Raw genomic sequence first — 20,056 nt, 5'->3', positions numbered from 1 at the left:
TGGAATTATAAGACCAAGAATAGACCCAGATGACATCAGCCATGTGTTAAAGAAAAAAAAAACTAAAAAGAATTCTATTTCAACTATATCTAGGCTGTATTTTTATATGTATTTCTAAAGATTTTCGTAAACTCAGTGGTTACTGTTTGGATATTTTGAGAAATCAATAAACTCTTTACTTTTTTAAAAATATGAGTTCTTTAAGATCAGCTTTTGGTTATAATTCTTATTTTGAATACATAGGATAAAAGAAAGCTCTTTTAAAAATATTTGATTGTGTTTGAATCACCTTAAAGCAAACAGCTCACAGTGACACTTTCAAGGGAGAATGTTCACCATGCCTTAAAGGTGGAACAGTCGGTCTCTAGAGAGTTCAGGAAGAGCACACCTTGAACTTGAGTCCTTCAGCAAGAAGTGTTATAAAGTAGTTCCAAGGGTCATTGTTTACAATGTAAGATCTTCTTAGAAAACTTTCTTCCTCATTTCCTCAACCCTTACTTTTTTCTGTAGTTATACAACAGGGATTCTGTTATGTTATTATTATTCATAACAAATTCAAAATAATAATTATAATGATGACTTATTGTTTAGAATTCTTTTCCTCAAGGAATAAAAGACAAAAGAAAATATCTCATACCAGTTTGTTTCCACTGCCTTCTTGTGAGTTCAGGCAGCGTTCTCTCTCTCATTTTCTGTTTCTTACACTTCTCAACTTAGAATGAGAATCGTTATGAACAGGGCTGAGGATTAAATCAATGTGACTTTTACAGAATCAAAGAGAGAGGCCAAGTAGACCTAGAATATGCAAGACTACTTTTAAAAAACAAATACTCCCCTTAAAATTTACATAACCTTTGTTTGATTACAAACATATAATCTCAAATATAATATGAATATAAATAGAGTTAGTATCTAACATTTTTGAATTGAGTGTTTTTTATTTTTATTTTTAGGATAAACATGTTCTGACAGTTGTAACCATTGACAGAATGCTGGAAAGGCTGAAAAAATCTAATGAACTTTTGGAGCTCATTCTCAAAGGACTTAATGAATATTTGGAAAAGAAACGCCTCTTTTTCCCCAGATTCTTTTTTTTGTCCAATGATGAACTTCTTGAGATACTCTCTGAGACTAAAGATCCCACTAGGTAAGTAATTTACATGTAGAATACATGACTAAATTTATCTGCTTAAACTTAATTTTTAGAACAAAGTAGAACATAACTATATAATCATGTTTATATAATAATTTTTCTATGAGAATGTTCCAAGTATTATATAATCAACTTTGGATAATTATTAAGAATGTAACTAGTATCACTGAATGAACCGTGGAATCGTTTTCTTTTTTTGTTTGTTTGTTTTTGAGATGGAGTTTCACTCTTGTTTCCCAGGCTGAGTGCAATGGCGGACCTTGGCTCACTGCTACCTCCGCCTCCCAGGTTCAAGTGATTCTCCTGCCTCAGCTTCCCGAGTAGCTGGGATTACAGGCGTGCGCCACCATGCCCAGCTAATTTTGGTATTTTTAGTAAAGATGGGGTTTCACCATGTTGGCCAGGCTGGTCTTGAACTCCCGATCTCAAGTGATCCACCCTTCTTGGCCTCCCAAAATGCTGGGATTACAGGTGTGAGCCACCGCGCCTGGCCAGATTTCTTAACTTATCACATCTTACAGATTTTTCAGAACATGACTCTTTCACAGCACATTCAGAATAAAAGCCACTGCTCTCATGATGGTTTGCGATGCCCCACACAGATTATCCTTCCCCTGTTATCATTCCTATTCATCTCCTAGTAGTCTTCTTGCTCACTCTGCATGCAGTCCACTAGCCTTTTTGCAATGCCCTGGTTAAAGGGGCAGCCTCCTTTCTCAGTGTACTGTTCTCTTGCCTGAGATGCTCCTTACCCAAATGTCCATCACATTTCTTCCTTTACCTCCTATAAGTCTTTGTGGAAATCTGGTTAAACATCTGTCATTCAGGGAGGCCCTCCCTGACTACTATATTTAAAGAGGCAGCTCCCTCCATGCTCAACTTGCCCTCTTTCCTGGACTTACTTTCCTTGCCTCATTTTCCTTCTGCATACTTGTTATCATCTGGCCTACTCTGTAATTTACTTATTTGTTAATGGCATGTCTTCCTCTAGCAGAATATAAGCTCCACCATGGTAGAGATTTTTCTACTATTTTTTTCCCACTGCTGATTCCCCAATCCTTAGAAGAGCATCTGATATAAACAGTGAATAGAAAGTTGTTAAACAAATTTGTTAATTTTGTAACTTGTGCCTTCAAAGTAGGGGATATGTAATCTAAACAAAAGGTAAATTTAGACTCAGATTTCTATCTGAGTTTTTATACTCTGCTTCTTTTTGCCCATTTGAAAGATGAATGCAATGGGTTATTGGTAGTGTGCCAAAAGACGAGTTGTGTCAGTCCCATCTGTATTACATTGAATAGACTAATAGTTGGATACTGTCAACGCAGTTGATTTAGTAAACTGTAAAGTACCTAAGTTACTAAACGTAGTCCACAATTTTCAAGCAGTCTCTGAAGATCCCAGTTGAAATGGCTACTTTTGTGCATTTGAAGGTTCTTCAGATTGATGTATTTATCTGTTAGTCAAGATTGGTTTTCTCCTTATGTTACCTTTAGCATCTTTTAATTCATTGTATTGAAGACAGAGCCTCGTGGTTGTCTCTGTAGCTCTTACTATAATTGTAATTTTACAGATGTTTTGTGATTATTCAGTTAATACTGACATCTCAATGGACTATATAATGCATGTAGGCAGAGCTTGTGTTGTTTGTTTGTTTGTTTGTTTGGGGGGGTTTCTGGTTTTTGCACAGCATTTCATTCCCAGCAGCACCTAGCACAGGTCTAACACTGCACATTTATGAACTTTAAACGAAGAACACTGGAATGTAAGGAATTGTTTTAACTTGGTTAATTATCTTAAAAATGTTTTTCCTGACAGGGTGCAACCTCACTTGAAGAAATGTTTTGAAGGAATTGCAAAGGTAGAATTTACGGAAACTTTAGACATTACTCACATGAAGAGCAGCGAAGGAGAGGTTGTAGAACTCATAGAGATTGTTTCAACAGCCAAAGCCAGAGGTCAAGTGGAGAAGTGGTTGGTTGAATTAGAGAGAGTTATGATTAACTCCATCCACAAGGTAGCCAATTATACTTTTGATTTTTAGAAAAGGATGTTAGAATATGAATGTTATTAGAAATATACATTGATAAATGTACTGTTATTTAAACAGAAATGGAGACATGGAATTACCAATTCAAATGTGATAGATAACTTGAAGGCAAAGAGATGCTCTATGATAGTAATTTTGTAGTGACTCACTGGAAAAGTGGGACAAAATACCATCCATACAACAAAACACTTGGGTTTGAGTAATGCATCTTTTCATTTCTTGTGGCCACATGCTAGTGCTTTCATCATTAATTAGATACACTTTGTTCTGTGCAATCTATCTTTAGTCTTGCCTTGGAAGCACCTCTCTACATGATCACATCAATCTCCTTGACATGTATGAATCTATCTTTTTGTTTGGTGTATATATAAAATGCATACAAAATGTTAGAAAATAATGTGTGCTTCCTACAATTAATAGCAACTTCATATTTTCCACATTTCATAAAACATACTGTCACCTCAATCATTTGTGATTACTTTTGTTAGTAGAGAATTTCAAGGCACACCAATAAATAAAGATTGAGCACTCAGATTTTTTTACTATAATGTGAGCTTAGCATTCAAGTTTTTAGTCAAGAATAAAAATAATGATGGAGCAAAGGAACGGAAGGGGAGTATAATTAATTTAAAATTTTTATTTTATTTTTTATTTTTTATTATACTTTAACTTTTAGGGTACATGTGCACAACATGCAGGTTTGTTACTTATGTATACATGTGCCATGTTGGTGTGCTGCACCCACTAACTCGTCATTTACGTCAGGTATATCTCCTAATGCTATCCCTCCCCCTACTCCCCACCCCACAACAGGCCCTGGTGTGTGATGTTCCCCTTCCTGTGTCCATGTGTTCTTATTTTTCAATTCCCACCTATGAGTGAGAACATGTGGTGTTTGGTTTTTTTGTCCTTGGGATAGTTTGTTGAGAATGATGGTTTCAAGTTTCATCCATGTCCCTACAAAGGACATGAACTCATCATTTTTTATGGCTGCATAGTATTCCATGGTGTATATGTGCCACATTTTCTTAATCCAGTCTATCATTGTTGGACATTTGGGTTGGTTCCAAGTCTTTGCTGTTGTGAATAGTGCCACAATAAACATAAGTGTGCATATGTCTTTATAGCAGCATGATTTATAATCCTTTGGGTATATACCCAGTAATGGGATGGCTGGGTCAAATGGTATTTCTAGTTCTAGATCCCTGAGGAATCGCCACACTGACTTCCACAATAGTTGAACTAGTTTACAGTCTCACCAACAGTGTAAAAGTGTTCCTATTGCTCCACATCCTCTCCAGCACCTGTTGTTTCCTGACTTTTTAATGATTGCCATTCTAACTGGTGTGAGATGGTATCTCATTGTGGTTTTGATTTGCATTTCTGTGATGGCCAGTGATGATGAGCGTTTTTTCATGTGTCTTTTGAAGAAGTTGAATCTCTGAATAGACCAATAACAGGCTCTGAAATTGAGGCAATAATTAATAGCTTACCAACCAAAAAAAGTCCAGGACCAGATGGATTCACAGCCAAATTCTACCAGAGGTACAAGGAGGAGCTGGTACCATTCCTTCTGAAACTATTCCAATCAATAGAAAAAGAGGGAATCCTCCCTAACTCATTTTATGAGGCCAGCATCATCCTGATACCAAAGCCTGGCAGAGACACAACAAAAAAAGAATTTTAAACCAATATCCCTGATGAACATTGATGCAAAAATCCTCAGTAAAATACTGGCAAACCGAATCCAGCAGCACATCAAAAGGCTTATCCACCATGATCAAGTAGGCTTAATCCGTGGGATGCAAGGCTGGTTCAACATACGAAAATCAATAAACATAATCCAGCATATAAACAGAACCAAAGACAAAAACCACATGATTATCTCAATAGATGCACAAAAGGCCTTTGACAAAATTCAACAACCCTTCATGCTAAAAACTCTCAATAAAGTAGGTATTGATGGGATGTATCTCAAAATAATAAGAGCTATCTATGACAGACCCACAGCCAATATCATACTGAATGGGCAAAAACTGGAAGCATTCCCTTTGAAAACTGGCACAAGACAGGGATGCCCTCTCTCACCACTCCTATTCAACATAGTGTTGGAAGTTCTGGCCAGGGCAATCAGGCAGGAGAAGAAAATAAAGGGTATTCAAGTAGGAAAAGACCCTGTTTGCAGATGACATGATTGTATATCTAGAAAACCCCACCATCTCAGCCCACAATCTCCTTAAGCTGATAAGGAACTTCAGCAAAGTCTCAGGATACAAAATCAATGTACAAAAATCACAAGCATTCTTATACACCAATAACAGACAAACAGCCAAATCATGAGTGAACTCCCATTCACAATTGCTTCAAATACCTAGGAATCCAACTTACAAGGGATGTGAAGGACCTCTTCAAGGAGAACTACAAACCACTGCTCAATGAAATAAAAGAAGATACAAACAAATGGAAGAACATTCCATGCTCATGGGTAGGAAGAATCAATATCGTGAAAATGGCCATACTGCCCAAGGTAATTTATAGATTCAATGCCATCTCCATCAAACTACCAATGACTTTCTTCACAGAATTGGAAAAAACTACTTTAAAGTTCATATGGAACCAAAAAAGAGCCCGCATTGCCAAGCCAATCCTAAGCCCAAAGAATAAAGCTGGAGGCATCACAATACCTGACTTCAAACTATACTACAAGGCTACAGTAACCAAAACAGCATGGTACTGGTACCAAAACAGAGATATAGACCAATGGAACAGAACAGAGCCCTCAGAAATAATGCCACACATCTATAACTATCTGATCTTTGGCAAACCTGACAAAAACAAGCAATGGGGAAAGGATTCCCTATTTAATAAATGGTGCTGGGAAAACTGGCTATCCATATGTAGAAAGCTGAAACTGGATCCCTTCCTTACACCTTATACAAAAATTAATTCAAGATGGATTAAAGACTTAAATGTTAGACCTAAAACCATAAAAACCCTAGAAGAAAACCTAGGCAATACTATTCAGGACATAGACATGGGCAAGGACTTCATGTCTAAAACACCAAAAGCAATGGCAACAAAAGCCAAAATTGACAAATGGGATCTAATTAAACTAAAGAGCTTCTGCACAGCAAAAGAAACTACCATCAGAGTGAACAGGCAACCTACAGAATGGGAGAAAACTTTTGCAATCTACTCATCTGACAAAGGGCTAATATCCAGAATCTACAATGAACTCAAACACATTTACAAGAAAAAAACAACCCCATCAACAAGTGGGTGAAGGATATAAACAGACACTTCTCAAAAGAAGACATTTATGCAGCTAAATTTTTATTTTTTAAAATATCTTTTAGATTCAGGGGTACATGTGCAGGTTTGTTACATAGATATATCGTGTGATTCTGAGGTTTGAGGAGTGATTGATCCCTCACCCAGGTACTGAGCATAGTACCCAATAGTATATCAATCTTGACCCCTCTCTTCCTCCTCCTGTAGTAGTCCCCAGTGTCTATTGTTGCCATTCCCATCTGTGACCATGAGTACCTAAGGTTTAGTTTCCACTTACTTATAAGTGGGAACATGTGGTATTTGATTTTCTGTTCCTGTGTTAAATTGCTTAGGATAATGGTCTCCAGCTGCATCCATGTTGCTGCAAAGAACATAATTTCATTATTTTTGTGGCTGCATAGTATTATATGGTGTGTATTTGTCACATTTTCTTAATCCAGGCCACCATTGGTGGCACCTAGGTTGATTCCATGTCTTTGCTATTGTGAATACTGCTCCAGTGAACATATGAGTATATGTGTCTTTTTGGCAGAACAATTTATTTTCTTGTGGATATATACTCAGTAATGTGGTTGCTGGGTTGAATGGTAGTTCTGTTTTAAGTTCTTTGAGAAATCTCCAAACTGTTTTCCGCAGTTTGGAACTAACTTACAATCCCACCAATAGTGTATAAGCCTTCCCTGTTCTCTGCAGCCTTATCAGCATTTTTTGTTTTTTGACTTTTTAGTAATAGCCATTCTGAGTGGGGTGAGATGGTATCTCATTTTGGTATTGATTTATATTTTCTGATGATTAGTGATGTGGAGCATTTTTCATGTTTATTGGCCACTAGTATGTCTTCTTTGGAGAAGTATCTATTCATGTCTGCTGCTCATTTTCTTTTCTTTTTTTGAGACGGAGTCTCGCTCTGTCACCAGGCTGGAGTGCAGTGGTGCAGTCTCTTCTCACTGCAACCTCCATCTCCTGGATTCAAGCAATTCTCCTGCCTCTGCTCCTGAGTGGCTGGGACTACAGGCGTGTGCCACCATGCACAGCTAATTTTTGTATGTTTAGTAGAGACGGGGTTTCACCGTGTTGGCCAGGATGGTCTCAATCTCTTGACATCGTGATCCGCCTGCCTTGACCTCCCAAAGTGTTGGGATTACAGGCGTGAGCCACTGCACCTGGCCTGCTGCCCATTTTTTAATTGGGTTGTTTTTTGCTTGTTCAGTTGTTTAAGTTCCTTATAGAATCTGGATATTAGACCTTGGTCAGATGCATAGTTTGTGAATGTTTTCTCACAGTCTATAGGTTGGCTGTTTACTCTGTTGATAGTTTCTTTTGCTGTGCCAAAGCTCTTCAGTATAATTAGTTCCCACTTGTCAATTTTTGTTTTTGGTGCAATTGCTTTTGAGAACTTAGTCATAAATTCTTTCCCAAGGCCAGTGTCTAGAATGGTGTGTCCTAGGTTTTCTTCTAGGATTCTTATAGTTTGTAGTCTTACCTTTAAATATTAACCCATCTTGAGTTAATTTTTATATATGTTGAAAGTTAGGGGGTAAAGTTTCATTCTTCTTCATATGGCTAGCCAGCTATTTAAGCACCATTTATTGAATAGGGAGTCCTTTCTCCACTGCTTATTTTTGTTGACTCTGTCAAAGAGCAGATGGGTATAGGTGTGCAACTTTATTTCTGGGCTCCCTATTTTGTTCCATTAGTCTGTGTGCCTGTTTTTGTACACATACCGTGCTGTGTTGGATATGATAGCCTTATAATATACTTTGAAGTTGGCTAATGTATTGCTTCTGGCTTTGTTCTTTTTGCTTAGAATTTCTTAGGCTATTCAGGCTCTTGTGGTTCCATGTGAATTTTAGAATGATTTTTTCCAGTTCTGTGAAAAATGATGTTGGTAGTTTGATAGGAATAGTGTTGAATTTGTAGGTTGCTTTGGGCAGTATGAACATTTTAATGATACTGATTTTTCAAATCCATGAGCATGGAATATTTTTCTGTTTGTGTCATCTGTGATTTCTTTCAGTAGTATTTTGTAGTTCTCCTTGTAGAGATCTTTCACCTCCATGGTTAGATGAATTCCTAGGTATTTTGTTTTTGTTTGTGGCTATTGTGAATGGGATTGCATTCTTGATTTGGTTCTCAGCTTGAACTTTATTGGGGTATAGAAACGTTACCGATTTTTGTACGTTGATTTTGTATCATGAAACTTTACTGAAGTCATTTATCAGCTTCAGGAGTCTTTTGGTGGGGTCTTTGAGGTTTTCTAGGTATAGAATCATATTGCCAGTGAAGAGGGATTGTTTGACTTCTTCTTTTCCTATTTGGATACCTTTTATTTCTTTCTCTTGCCTGATCGCTCTGTCTAGGACTTCCAATTAATTTATATTTAAATTAATGTGTCAGACTCTCCCACAAATGTGTTGGAAAAATTCATTGGAATCTAAATGTTCAGTGTTATCACTGTTTCTTTCTCTTCTTAATGTTTCTTTCTCTTAAATATGGCTTTAATGCTTGCCTACACAATATTTTCCAGAAAATGTAAAATCTTTTGGACAGGTCTGATTTTCTCCCTATTTGAATTATGTTACAATGAATGTACTTATGCATATATCTGGTTTCTTTGAATTTTAATTTTTGTATGATAATGGCCCATGTGTAGGTTTACTGGGCCAAAGAAGATGAGTTTTCATAGGCATTGATAAATATTGACACATAGTGTTACTGTTTTTGTAACCATTGGCAATATTAATACATTCCACTTTGGCCACTCTTTAGCAGCATTGAATTGGCTCACATGATTTGCTAATTGGTGTAGTATAGAGTAATAAGTCATTATTTTATGTATACCTGATAATATTTCAACTACTCTTTTAATTTTGATTGTCAAAGTACTTGGAGAAAATATTTTGGTTGCCATTTCAGAGCATTAAGATAGGGTGGCAAGAAGTCGTATAGGATATGCAGGCATAAAAAAGAATGGAATCATGTCCTTTGTAGCAACATAGATGGAGCTGGACTCCATAATCCTTTAATCCTAAACAAATCAACACAGGAACAGAAAACCAAATACCACGTGTTCTCACTTATAAGTGGGAGCTAAACATTGAGCACACATGGACATAAACATGGCAACAATAGACACTTTAGACCTCTAGATGGGGAGAGAAGAAAGGGGAGCATGAATTTAAAAACTAACTATTGGGCACTATGCCCACTACCTTGGTGCAATATGCCCATATAACAAACCTGCACATATACCCCCTGTATCTAAAATAAAAGTTGAAAAATACAAAAAATAAAGTTTAAAAAATGTGATGTAGAAAATAAGTATCTTTTAAAAATCTTCCTGAATAAGTTTGTGTTGACAAAATATGCAAGCAAGTGCAGTATACAATTCTACAAATAGGAGATATGTGTGTTACTGTGTTGTGCTATGTGTGTTTGCATGCTTGAAAGGCCACTACATATATATATTCTCTCTATATATATATATCATATATAATATGGTAAACATAGATATAATAATAGACTTTACATATAATTTGTGGAACTTTATATAATCATTTTTCTCCTCATCTAACTATATAGAAATCCCTTTTTGTGATCCAGATTTCAATGTCTTTCTCTTGTTCTCCCCACAGTGTCCTCCTAGAGCACATTTTTTCTCTAACTTCTTGGCATTTCTCAGCTGCGCCTTTCTTATTTATTTATTTGTTTATTTATTCATTTATTTGCTTCTCTCATCCCTCAGCTGTCCATTTTCACCTGCCCTTTCCGTGGCTTCTTCTGCTCTTAAAAATGTCTTTATTATCAACACCTAGCACTCTGCCCTTTATCATTGTTCCATTCTATAAATATCCCAGCAAGACTAGAAATCCAGAATGGTTTAACCATCCTGAGATATTTCTCAGAAAAATCTAAGAAACCTTTTCTGAAATTCAAACATTAAAATACATACCACCTCACAGACATCACTATTTTTGGTTGATGCATGTAACAGACTAGTGTGTTTCCCACCGATGGCTGGTAGAAAAAGTAGATGTATCAGTCCACTGAACATAGGTAGTGAAGTACAAAATTAGACTTCCTGACTTTACAGCCCTCAACTCTCCATGAATGAATTGTACATCTGTCTCTGTCATCATTGCCTTGGGCTTCAGACTACAGGATTGAGAGGGAGTGAGGCCTGGAAACACAGGAGTAACTTGAGAAAGATTGTGTGATGCCCAGGTCTGCATGTGTACAGGCATATGGCTAAGTGGAGATCTGATTAAATTAAAAGAAAATCATCTATAAATTTGATGGATCTCATTTTGGAATTATTTGAATTTGTATTTTGCAGTAAAATTGCTCATGCTTGTTCAATCCAAATGTATCTAGGATGTCTTTGGCTGAAATTATTCAAATGAATATTTGATACCATGTGGTTCACACAAATCGATAGTACATCAGGAAAATAAAATGTTATGTAAGATGTTTGCCTTGCCCATAGATATGTGATTAAAGTTGAATATAAATAGTTGTAATCACATGGTTTAAGTCAGTCTTGCATAAATACCTAAGAATGTTGTAAAACATTGAGCAGTATGAGTTAATCTAGTTTAGGGTTTAGCTCTCAATTGTATAACTTGTTCAGGAAATGGTTAATATTTAGCATATTCTTTTTTGATTAGGTAATTGGAGATGCAATTTTTGCCTATACAAAATATGAACGAATTAACTGGGTAAGGGATTGGCCTGGACAGACTGTTCTCTGTGTATCCCAAATCTTTTGGACGAAAGAAGTACAAACAGCTATTCCAATGGGGATAAAGGTAAGCTTTTATTAACCCTCAGGTTTTTTTTAAGCATTTTTTCAATAGTATTATTGCCAGAATACACTTATTTTAAAAACTAAAATAAATACAGTTCACTTAAAAATCTACTTTATGCCACAAGCCAAATTACAGATTTTTTAAATAAAAATTGCACATAACAAATATGTAGGAAAAATTTATACCAATAATTTCAAAATTTATGTTTAAATCATGTTTATTCACAATATATAAAAGTCAATGATACTTGAACCTCAATCTTGTTTTTATATACATTTTATGCCTTTAAAAATAGAGTGATAGTGGGACTAAGAAAGTGATAATGGGACTCGTAAAGATTAGCAGGAAATAAAGTAACAGTATTCTCTTTTATACCTTGAGTAAAACTACCCTATATAGATAAGGCTCCAGTTGACTTACTGTGACTGTTTTTATTTCTAATGTATTGATTTTGAGTACATAATAATTGTGAATGTTTAAATGATGCCTAGTATTAAGTATGTAAATATTCTAATATTGGATATATTAATTTAATATTAGTTAGATTGTAACTGTTAATGAAAAACTAAAATTACATTCATTGCAGCAGTTCTATCATTGAGATAGGATTTTAAGCGAGTCAACTTTCAGTTGACTGAGGGGTCAACTGGAACCTAGCAAATATAGATCTGCATTTTAAAATCATGATTGTTAAATATGTTTTTGACATGGAATTTGAAATGTCTTTAACTTTAAGGTATTGTTGAACAGGGGTTTGAGAAGGATGCATGTTCTCTGTAGACAGATTCCAAAGAGTCAGGGACTGAGTGGCACATGTTTAATTCACTCCAACTTACCAACAGGCCACCTACTTCTCCTCTACAAGAAGCAATAGGGTGTAGAACAGGAAGTCAAGGGTTTTCAGGAAAAGGTCTTTCTACATGAAAAGCAGGGCATTGGGGCATAAGAGTATCCCTAATAGCAGTAAGCCCCTGAGTTTACTTTTGGGCCCTTGGGTGTCTCTCCCCATGTGTATTTTTCCTTTTTCCTCAGTGACTCCAGAGAATTCATTTTGTCTTTCTACTTTTAAGCTGCCACTCACCAACCACCGCACTCAGAGGGATTTCTCCAAGGTGGGCCACCAGGGACGTGCAGCCTCCTGGGATCTCCCTGCTTGTGGTTGAACATGGGTGGGACAGAAGTTTATTTTTTGCTACTGAAGAAGAAAATTAATAGCAAATTAACCATGTAAATAATAGAAATGAAATAGTGTTTAGGCACCAAACCTTTGAAAACTGATCTTTCTTAAAAATAATAATAAAAAAAGATGAAGTATTTCAGGAAACAAGAAAAGTGCCCCTTGGGGAAACAACTTGCAGTCCTCATCTCTGTCTTTTAAACTTTTTCTCATTCTTGGGAACCTTCACTTTTAGTTTCATTGCTGCCACTTAGCAATGGCTGTAACAGAGTGAAATAAACTCCTTGGTGCACAGTTTTATTAAATGTTTTTAAAGTAGAAAAAGCAGCCACTGGAGCATATTGGTACGTCTCTTAAGCACAGTGTTTTTTGTTGACTATAATTTTATTTTTGTCTTTTTTAACTTACTCATTAGATTTATCTACCAGAAAAGAGAAGCAAGCCTGGTCTTCAGAACTGGCTTTAGCTTATTATAAACTGATATGTTCAATGTTTTGTTTATTAGCATTTTTATATTTCAAGAAGCACAAACCCCTTTCAGAAAGCTTATGTGAGAGGACTAGAGGGGCTCATAGGATCTAAACAGGAGCAGTCGGAATCAGGACCTCAAGGCTGTATTGTGCTGTGGTCTCTCTCTTGCTCTCTCTCTCTGTCTCTTTTTTTTATTTTTATTTTTTATTTTTTTTTGAGACGAAGTCTCGCTCTGTCACCCAGGTTGGAGTGCAATGGCATGATCTTGGCTTACTGCAACCTCCACCTCCCAGGTTCAAGCTATTCTCCTGCCTCAGCCTCCGGAGTAGCTGGGATCACAGGCACATGCCACCACACCCAGCTAACTTTTTATATTTTTGGTAGAGATGGGGTTTCACCATGTTGGCCAGGCTAGTCCCAAACTCCTGACTTCAAGTGATCCGCCCACCTTGGCCTCCCAAAGTGCTGGGATTATAGACCACCACACCCAGCTGTGGTCTGTCTTTTGTTGTTGCTTTCTGTCTCTATTGGCTCTGGTAGGCTTTATTCTGTAGAGCAGAAGACAGCTTGTAGTTACTTTAGATTGGCATATCCACAGCCTACCAAGCCTAGTGAAGAGCACTTTTTCTCTCAATCTATATAGCATTCCCCAGGAAGAACTATGATTGGCTCTGGTTTAGTCACACATCCCCTCCTTCATATTGCCATGGAGAGTGGGCAATATGATTGACAGCTCCAGCAAAACCACATAGAGAAGAAATAGAAAAGGAAAGGATAGTGAGTAGACACAAATTATATATATCTGTTATACGTGGCCTGATTGGTCTTGTTTACCTAGTATCTTTGTAGTCAGAAAAACAAATTATTTTTAAATTGTGTTACATGGAAAGTTGTGATCAAAATGCAGAGAATAATCTGTATATATACTAGTTCAGAATGTTTTGTTCAAAATAATTTTGATCACATTGGAAAATCATATTTTCTTTTTTTTCAGGCTCTTGAGCAATACTTGGAAACATGTAACAGACAAATTGATGATATTGTCACTTTGGTGCGTGGCAAATTGTCCAAGCAGAATCGCGTAACTCTGGGAGCACTTGTGGTACTGGATGTCCATGCTAGAGATGTCCTCTCATCACTTGTTAAAAAAAATATTAGTGATGACTCTGACTTTGAATGGTTAAGTCAGCTTAGGTACTATTGGCAAGTAAGTGATATCACTGAATGTTATATTACACAGCAATTTCAGCTCGTAGTTTTAAATTTGTGCTTGCTTGCTCACATGGGAAATAGTAGCAGTAATCTGGGATCTTTTGCTGATGGCAGACTATACCCAAATAAGCATTTCTTTATATTGAAGATTAAGCTGCTGGTAACTGTATCATCTGTATTGATATCCGTATCCTTATCTATATACAAATGTATAGTTATATATAAACATATATACATATATAGATACACGAAAATCATGAGTAATTGTCAAAAATTACTCATTTTAAATGAGTTGCTAGGCTTGCTCAATCTGCAAAATGTTGGGACTAGTCAGTTTAAAAAATTGTGTTTTTAGGTTCCTGATGCGTCTAAAGGATGTATAAATCAAACTCTTCCAGTCTGATTTAGTCATTAAAGTTTCTTCTCATTGCTGGGCATGGTGACTCATGCCTGTAATCCTGGCACTTTGGGAGGCCAAGGCAGGCAGATCACTTGAGGTCAGGAGTTCAAGACCAGCCTGGCCAACATGGTGAAACCCCGTCTCTACTAAAAATACAAAAATTAGCTGGGCACGTGGTGGGGTGTGCTTGTAGCCCCAGCTACTTGAGGACTGAGGTGGGAGAATTGCTTGAATCCCAGGAGGCAGAGGTTGCAGTGAGCTGAGATTGCGCCACTGCACTCCAGCCTGGGTGACAGAGTGAGACCCTGTCTCAGAAAAAAAAAAAAAAAAAGTTCCTCTAATTGAACAGTTGAAGAAGCCAGAAACATGGTTTTTACCAGGACATCCAGGTGGTTGGTGATGGTAGTCATGATGGGGAATGCAAGCAGGGCAGGAACAGTTAGTAAAGTGGGCAAGATAGGGCCTGTTGGGTGTGGGCAGAGACAGGTGCATAGTTTTCATCATATAGGCTTTTGTGGAAGTCTTGGAAGCTATGGGGTGGGAGGAGAGAAGAAGTGAGAACTAGCGTCCTGGGAAAGAAATTGAGGGGCAGTGTATTTAGTACTGAGCTAGAAGCTCAGATGGCAGAATCATTTCAGATGCCAGATCCTCCTGTTATCAGATGTATAACCTCGGGGAAGTTACTTATTCTCTTTAAGCATCAATTTCTTCATCTGTTAAATGATGAGTAATATCTACTCTATCGTTAACACAAAATGATTAAAAATATGGAAGAGGTAAGGGACAAATACTAAAATATTTTATGGGAAAAATTAAAGCCAGTGACTTCAATTATTCATCCATGGAAACTAGATATTTAATTCTGCCGTGGAATCAAATGACACCTGAAAAGTGAAATTTAAAGATGTGTATATTATGGTTATTGCATATTAAAGAGCTTGAGATTTCATATTATTTACAATTTTGTTGTTTAACTTCATTTTATCTGATTTATCCTAGGAAAATCATTTAGAAACAAAAATGATCAATGCTGGTTTGCGATATGGATATGAATATCTGGGTAATTCCCCGAGGCTGGTTATTACACCACTCACGGATAGATGTTACAGGTAAACCCTTTAATTTAAGGATCTATTGGAAATAACTTTCACTGACCCTATACCACTATCTATTTAAAAATACCGAATTGTCATACTGTTAATTTAGCCTGTGTTATTTTTTCTTAGACCCTTAATTTTCCTCTCAGGTTTGTCTTCATTTTCTCTTTCTCTGCTGGCTTCCTCCTCTCAATACTAGGGCTCTAAGTATTAGTAGGTGTCACTTGTTGTTGACACTGTCCATCCCTCCTTTCTTCCTGAAACTTTCTGACTTTTCCTTGGATCATTTGAGTCATTTTATTGTTCCCTTGAAACACCGAATTTTCTTTTTAAAATTGATATTTTTATTATTTCAGTAGGTTTATGGGGAACAGGTGGTGTTTGGTTACCTGGATAAGTTCTTTAGTGGTGATTTCTGAGATTCTGGTGCACTCATCACCTGAGCAATGTCCACTGTACCCAGTGTGTAGTCTTTTATCCTGCACCCCACTCCCACCCTTCTCCCCAAGTCCCTAAAGTCCATTGTGCATTATTAGGCCTTGTGTCCTCATAGCTTAGCTCCCACTTTTAAGTGAGAACATATGATGTTTGGTTTTCCATTCCTGAGTTACTTCACTTAGAGTAACAGTCTTCAACTCCATCCAGGTTGCTGTGAATGTTATCATTTCCTTCCTTTTTATGGCTGAGTAGTATTCCATGGTGTGTGTGTGTGTGTGTGTGTACACCATATTTTCTTTATCCACTTGTTGATTCATGGGCATTTGGGCTGGTTCCATATTTTTGCAGTTGCAAATTGTGCTGCTATAAACATTTGTGTGCAAGTGTCTTTTCCATACAATGACATCTTTTCCTCTGGGTAGATACCCAGGAACGGGATTGCTTGATCAAATGGTAGATCTACTTTTAGTTCTTTAAGGAGTCTCCACATTGTTTTCCATACTGGTTGTAGTAGTTTACATTCCTACCAATGATGTAAAAGTGTTCCACTTTCACCACATCCACGCCAACATCTATTTTTTTAATTTTAAAATTATGACCATTCTTGCAGGAATAAAGTGGTATCACATCGTGGTTTTGATTTGCATTTCCCTGATCATTAGTGACATTGAGCATTTTTTCATATATTTGTTGGCCATTTGTATATCTTCTTTTGAGAATTGCCTATTCATGTCCTTAACCCACTTTTTGTGGGATTAGTTGTTTTTTTCTTGCAGATTTGAGTTCCTCATAGATTCTGGATATTCTTTGTCAGATGCATACTTTGCAAATATTTTCTCCCACTCTGTGGGTTGTCTGTTTACTCTGCTGATTATTTCTTTTGCTGTGCAGAAGCTTTGTAGTTTAATTAAGTCCCATCTATTTATCTTTGTTTTTGTTGCATTTACTTTTGGGTTCCTGGTCATGAACTCTTTGCCTAAGCCAATGTCTAGAAGGATTTTTCCATTGTTATCTTACAGAATTTTTATGGTTTCAGGTCTTAGATTTAAGTCTTTGATCCATCTTGAGTTGATTTTTATATAAGGTGAGAGCTGAGGATCCAGTTTCATTCTTCTACATATGGCTTGCCAGTTATCCCAGCACATTTGTTGAATAGTGTGTCCTTTCCCCACTTTACGTTTTTGCTGGCTTTGTTGAAGATCAGTTGGCTGAAAGTATTTGGCTTTATTTCTGGGTTCTCTGTTCTGTTCCATTGGTCTATGTGCCTATTTTTATACTAGTACCATGCTGTTTTGGTAACTATAGCCTTATAGTGTAGTTTGAAGTTGGGTAATGTGATACCTCCAGATTTGTTCTTTTTGCTTAGTTTTGCTTTGGCTAGGCAGGCTCTTTTTTGCTTCCATATGAATTTTAGGATTTTTTTTCTGGTTCTGTGAAGTATGACCATGGCATTTTGATGTGGGAATTGCATTGAATCTGTAGATTGCTTTTGGCAGTATGGTCATTATCACAATATTGATCCATGAGAATGGGCTAGAAACACTGAGTTTTTGAGAGTTCTGTTTTCATGTAGTGATTTGTCTCATGCCTTGTGGTTTTCTGAATATTCTTATCCAGTCCCATGCTTTAATGGCCTACATCTTGAAGACCCCATATCTGTACCTCTGGCCAAGGTCTCTCCTATAAGCTTGCCATACACAAGCCTACTTGATATTTCCATTTGATATCTCATAGATACTTACATTTACATTTCTTCTGAAAGCAAATATACCATTTTACCTCCCAAATTCACTCAGCCTCCCCTAGTCCCATCTCAGGAAATGACAGTGGCTATTTATCAACCCAGTCATCTCTATAAATACCTAGCTTTGTCCTCAACTCTTTCTCAGTTCTTCACATGTAGGCACACAGTAAGCCCTACTGATTTAATTGAATTAAATGTATTTATTTAATTCTCTTCCTTTAAAAAAGTAGACTTTTTGGCCTGGTATGGTGGCTCATGCCTGTGATCCCAGCACTTTGGGAGGATGAGGTGGATGGATCATTTGAGCCCAGGAATTTGAGACCAGTCTGGCCAATATGGTGAAAACCCATCTCTACTAAAAATATAAAAATTAGCTGGGTGGGGTGGTGTGCGTCTGTAGTCCCAGCTACTCAGGAGGCTGAGGTAGAAGAATCACTTGAACCCAGGAGATGGAGGCTGCAGTGAGCCGAGACTGTGCCACTGCATGCCAGCCTGGGTGACAGAGCAAGACTATGTTTAAAAAAGAAAAAGACTTTTTAAAGAGTAATTTTAGATTTACAGAAAAATTATGCAGAAAGTACAGAGAATTCCTAACCTCTCTCTATCCCACCGAGTTTCTCCCATTAACATCTTTTTTTTTTTTTTTAAGACAAAGTCCCTCTGTCGCCAAGTTGCGTGATCTCAGCTCACTGCAACCTCCGACTCCCTGGTGCAAGTGGTTCTCCTGCCTCAGCCTCCTGAGTAGCTGGGATTACAGGCATGCACCACCACACCCAGCTAATTTTTGTATTTTTTAGTAGAGACGGAGTTTCACCATGTTGGCCAGGATGGTCTTGATCTCCTGACCTCGTGATCTGCCTGCCTTGGGCTCCCAAAGTGCTGGGATTACACGCTTGAACCACTGCGCCTGGCCCAAAATCTTTCATTAGTGTGGTACATTTGTTATAATTGATAAACCAATATTGATACATGCCTGTTAACTAAAGTCCAGAATTTATACAATTTATATCAGGGTCCACTGTGTTGTAGAGTTCTGTGGGTTTTGACAAATGCATAATGTCATATATCCACTACTAAAGAATAATTTTACTGCCCTAAAAATGCCCCCGTGCTCCACATATAATTTCCTCCTCCCCTCCCACAGAACCCCTGTCGACCACTGACCATTTTTGTCATATATATATATTCCAAAGTGTCATATAGTATGTGAAATTATATGTACTGTCTCTTTTCACTTAGCAATATGCATTTAAGGTTCCTCCATGTCTTTTTGCAGCTTGATAACACATTTATTTTTATTGACGAATAATACTCTATTATATGGGTGTAACACAATTTATCCATTCACCTGTTGAAGGACATTTTGGTTGCTTCCAAGTTTCAGTGATTATAAATAAAGCTGCTGCAAATATTCTTTTGCAGGTTTTTGGGTGGACATACGTTTTAAACTCATTTGGGTAAATAACTAGGAGCATGATTGCTGAATCATGCACTAAGCCTATGTTTAGCTTTGTGAGAAACTGCTAGATTGTTTCCCAAAGTGGCTGTACTTTGGAACTCCATTTGCATTGCCACCAGCAATGAATGAGAGTTTCTATTGTTCCACATCTTGCCAGCATTTGGTGTTGTTAATGCTTTTGATTTTAGTCATTCTAACAGATGTGTAGTGGTATCTCATTTTGCTTTATTTTGCAATTCCCTAATGATATATGATGTTGAGCATCTTTTCACATGCTTATTTTTATATGGATATCTCTTTTGGTGAGGTGTTTGTTCAGATCTTTTGTCCATTTTGTAATTGGGTTGTTTATTTTTCTTTTGTTAAGTTTTAAGTGTTCTTTGTATATTTTGAATACAAGCCCTTTATCTGATACGTGTTTCTGCAAATATTTCCTTCCAGTATGTAACTTGTGTTTGTATTGTCTAAATACTATCTTTTGACTGAGTGCAGTGGCTCACACCTCTAATTCCAGCACTTTGGGAGGCCAAGGGAGGAGGATCACTTGACACCAAGAATTCAAGACCAACCTGGGCAACATAGCAAAACTCCCATCTCTACAAAAAATTTAAAACAAACAAACAAACAAAAAATGGCCAAGCATGGTGGTGCATACCTTTAGTCCTAGCTACATTGAAGGCTGAGGCAGGAGGATCACTTGAGCCCAGGAGTTGAGGCTGTAGTGAGCCATGATAAAGCCACCATGTTACTGGTGGC

General features: G+C 37.1%; 1 protein-coding gene across 1 annotated transcript in view; it reads left to right on the top strand.

Moving 5' to 3' along the window:
• DNAH7 (dynein axonemal heavy chain 7) overlaps positions 1-20,056 on the top strand; it is a 332,081-nt gene that overhangs the window by 135,191 nt on the left and 176,834 nt on the right. Inside the window, exons 20-24 of the mRNA XM_030802541.1 lie at positions 954-1,147; positions 2,972-3,170; positions 11,162-11,302; positions 13,945-14,157; positions 15,562-15,671. Coding sequence (XP_030658401.1) covers positions 954-1,147; positions 2,972-3,170; positions 11,162-11,302; positions 13,945-14,157; positions 15,562-15,671 — 857 coding nt within the window. The remainder of the gene's footprint in view (positions 1-953; positions 1,148-2,971; positions 3,171-11,161; positions 11,303-13,944; positions 14,158-15,561; positions 15,672-20,056) is intronic.

The sequence above is a fragment of the Nomascus leucogenys genome, chromosome 22a (assembly GCF_006542625.1).
Source record: "Nomascus leucogenys isolate Asia chromosome 22a, Asia_NLE_v1, whole genome shotgun sequence".
Classification (NCBI taxonomy): domain Eukaryota; kingdom Metazoa; phylum Chordata; class Mammalia; order Primates; family Hylobatidae; genus Nomascus; species Nomascus leucogenys.
Note: the sequence above shows the minus strand (reverse complement) of the source record. Positions and strands in the feature narration are given on the sequence as shown.